Below are 4,018 nucleotides of genomic sequence, written 5' to 3' on the forward strand. Positions count from 1 at the left end.
AAGGTGGGGGGGGGGAGAAGAGAGACAGGTGAAGGGGGGGGGGGGAAGCACAGGATGGAATCAGGACCTGACCCACCCCCTCCTCCCCCTCATCCTCCTCCTCCCTCACCCTCCTCCCCCCTCACCCTCCCTCCACCCTCCACCTCACCCACCCTCCTCCTCCCTCACCCTCCTCCTCCCTCACCCTCCCTCCTCCTCCCTCACCCTCCGTGTGTAGGGCCCCGCAGCCGCAGGACACGCCGTTGAGGTGGTGGCTGGAGCCGAGCGGCCTGCGGCCCGAGGCCGAGCTGCAGAGCAGCCACATGGAGCGGGTGAGGCCGCGGATCCCCGGAGGCCCGGGCCGCAGGACAGAGGCGAGCGGCGGGGGCGGGGTGAGCTGAGGGCCCCGGCGGGAGGAGGCGGACACAAGCCGGGAGAGAACACGGAGCCTCAACATAGCGGCAGGGAACAGCGTGGGGATCATCACCCGGAACCGGAAACCCAGGGCACACAACCACCAATCAGCTGCTGGGACATGGGGGGGGAGAAGAACCAATCAGCTGCTGGGACGGGGGGGTGAACCAATCAGCTGCTGGGACTGGGGTGGGAGAACCAATCAGCTGCTGGGACTGGGGGGGAACCAATCGGCTGCTGTGACAGGAGGAAAACCAATCAGCTGCTAGGAAAGGGGGTATCCAATCAGCTGCTGGGACAGAGGGGGGAACCAATCAACTGCTGGGACCGGTGGGGGGGAGAATCAATCAAATGCAGGGATTGAGGCACTAAGGTGGTGAGACCAACAGCATGTGTGATGGAGAGAACAATTACCTGCTGGGATTGATGGAGAAATCAGCTGCTGATATTGAGACATGTGTCAGCTTCTGGAATCAAGAGCCCAGTGTCCAGGCTCAAAGTACCAATAAACTGCCTGGATTAAGGGTCCAATCAACTGCTGGGATTAAGGGGACAATCACTTGCTTGTATGGAGGGACCAGTCAGTTTCTGGGATTGAGAGATGAATCATTTTCTGGGGTTAATAAACCAGTCATCTTCAGGCAAGGGGGATACATAAATTTCTGGGATTGAGGGCATAGCTGTTTGCATATGTATAATTAGAACATAGAACAATACAGCACAGAACAGGCCCTTCGGCCCACGATGTTGTGCCGAACATTTGTCCTACCTTAAGCACCTATCCAATTGCCGCTTAAAAGGTCACCAATGATTCTGACTATGCCACTCCCACAGGCAGCGCATTCCATGCCCCCACCACTCTCTGGGTAAAGAACCTACACCTGACATCCCCCCTGTACCTTCCACCCTTCACCTTAAATTTATGTCCCCTTGTAACACTCTGTTGTACCAGGGGAAAATGTCTGTCTACTCTATTCCCCTGATCATCTTATAAACCTCTATCAAGTCACCCCTCATCCTTCGCCGCTCCAATGAGAAAAGGCCTAGCACACACAACCTATCCTCGTACAACCTATTCTCCATTCCAGGCAACATCCTGGTAAATCTCCTCTGCACCCTCTCCGAAACTTCCACATCTTTCCTAAAGTGAGGCGACCAGAACTGCACACAGTACTCCAAATGTGGCCTAACCAAGGTCCTGTACAGCTGCAACATCACTTCATGACTCTTGAACTCAATCCTTCTGCTAATGAATGCTAATACACCATAGGCCTTCTTACAAGCTCTATCCACCTGAGTGGCAACTTTCAAAGAGCTATGAACATAGACCCCAAGATCCCTCTACTCCTCCACCTTACTAAGAACTCTACCGTTAACCCTGTATTCCGCATTCTTATTTGTCCTTCCAAAATGGACAACCTCACACTTGACAGGGTTGAACTCCATCTGCCACTCCTCAGCCCAGCTCTGCATCATATCTAAGTCCCTTTGCAGCCGACAACAGCCCTCCTCACTGTCCACAACTCCACCTATCTTTGTATCATCTGCAAATTTACTGACCCACCCTTCGACTCCCTCTTCCAAGTCATTAATAAAAATTACAAACAGCAGAGGACCCAGAACTGATCCCTGCGGAACTCCACATGTAACTGGGGTCCAGGCTGAATATTTACCATCTACCACCACTCTCTGACGTCGACTTGTAAGCCAGTTCTCTATCCAACTGGCCAAATTTCCCTCTATCATACCTTCTGACTTTCCGCATAAGCCTACCATGGGGAACATTATCAAATGCCTTACTAAAATCCATTTACACTACATCCACTGCTCTAACCTCATCCACATGCTTGGTCACCTCCTGAAGACCTACCCTTCACAAATCCCTGCTGGCTGTCCCTAATCAAGCAGTGTCTTTTCAGATACTCAAATCCTATCCCTCAGTACCCTTTTCCATTACTTTGCCTACCACTGAAGTAAGACTAACTGGCCTGTAATTCCCAGGGTTATCCCTATTCCCATTTTTGAACAAGGGCACAACATTCGCCACTCTCCAGTTCCCTGGTACCACCCCCTGTTGACAGTGAAGACGAAAAGATCATTGCCAACTGCTCTGCAATTTCCTCTCTTGCTTCCCACATAATCCTAGGATATATCCCGTCAGGCCCAGGGGACTTGTCTATCCTCAAGTTGTTCAAAATGCCCAACGCATCTTCCTTCCTAACAAGTACCTCTTCTAGCTTACCAGTCCGTTTGACATTCTCCTCTTCAACAATAAGGTCCCTCTCGTTTGTCAATACTGAAGAAAAGTACTCATTCAAAACCTCTCCTATCTCTTCCGACTCAATACCCATTACTGTCCTTGATCGGACCTACCCTCGTTCTCGTCATTCTCATGTTTCTCATATACGCGTAAAAGGCCTTGGGGTTATCCTTGATCCTATCTGCCAAAGGGTTTTCATGCCCTCTCTGAGCTTTCCTAATCCCTTTCCTCAGCTCCCGCCTGGCTATCCTGGATCCCTCCAACACTCTGTCTGAACCTTGTTTCCTCAACCTTATGTAAGCCTCCTTCTTCCTCCTTACAAGACATTCAACCTCCCTCACACGACCATCTTTTTCCTGCCTGACAGGTACATACATATCAAGGACAAGTCGTATCTGTTCCTTGAAAAAGTTCCACATTTCCACAACATCCTTCCCTGACAGCCTATGCTCCCAATTTATGCTCCTCAGATCCTGTCTTACAGCATCGTATTTACCCTTCCCCCAATTGTAAAACCTACCCTGTTGCACACACCTCTCTCTCTCCATAACCAAGGTGAAAGTCACAGAATTGTGGTCACCATCACCAAAATGCTCACCCACTAACAAGCCCATCACTTGTCCCGGTTCGTTACCAAGTACCAAATCCAATATGGCCTCCCCTCTGGTCAGACAATCTACATACTGAGTCAGAAAAGCTTCCTGGACAACATCACCCCGTCTAATCTACTTGATCTAAAGAGCTTCCAATCAATATTTGGGAAGTTGAATTTGCCCATGACTACGACCCTGTGGCTTCTGCACCTTTCCAAGATCTGTTTCCCAATCTGTTTCTCCACATCTCTGCTGCTATTGGGGGGCCTATCGTAAACACCCAACAAGGTGACTGCTCCTTTCCTATTTCTGACTTCAGCCCATACTACCTCCAAAGGCAGATCCCCCTCAGACTTCCTTTCTGCAGCCGTTATACCATTTCTAATTAGCAACACCCCCCCCCCCAAATCTTACTGAAACATCTATAACCAGGAACCTCCAACAACCATTCCTGTCCCTCATCTATCCATGTTTCCGTGATGGCCACAACATCGTAGTCCCAAGTACCAATCCACGCCTTAAGTTCACGCACCTTATTTCTGATACTCCTTGTGTTGAAGTATACGCACTTGAGCCCATCTCTGTGTCCGCAAGTATTCCCTGTCAGTGCTACCTTCTCCATGGCCTCCCTACATTCTTGGACATCCTGAAAAACGGCTAATCTACTTGCTGGACTACAAGTCCGGATCCCATCCCCCTGCCAAATTAGCTTAATTAGTTGCTGGGATCAAAGGACCAATCAACAGCTAAAATGGATGGAACCAATCAACTG

At 50.2% G+C, this 4,018-nt stretch overlaps 1 protein-coding gene across 1 annotated transcript in view; it reads right to left on the reverse strand.

Moving 5' to 3' along the window:
- The window catches only part of c1qbp (complement component 1, q subcomponent binding protein), an 11,594-nt gene extending 11,104 nt beyond the window's left edge, over nucleotides 1-490 (reverse strand). Inside the window, exon 1 of the mRNA XM_072589302.1 lies at nucleotides 205-490. Coding sequence (XP_072445403.1) covers nucleotides 205-463 — 259 coding nt within the window. The 5' untranslated portion in view covers nucleotides 464-490. The remainder of the gene's footprint in view (nucleotides 1-204) is intronic.
- Between the last annotated feature and the right edge of the window lie 3,528 nt (nucleotides 491-4,018).

This window comes from Chiloscyllium punctatum, chromosome 19 (genome assembly GCF_047496795.1).
Source record: "Chiloscyllium punctatum isolate Juve2018m chromosome 19, sChiPun1.3, whole genome shotgun sequence".
NCBI lineage: Eukaryota > Metazoa > Chordata > Chondrichthyes > Orectolobiformes > Hemiscylliidae > Chiloscyllium > Chiloscyllium punctatum.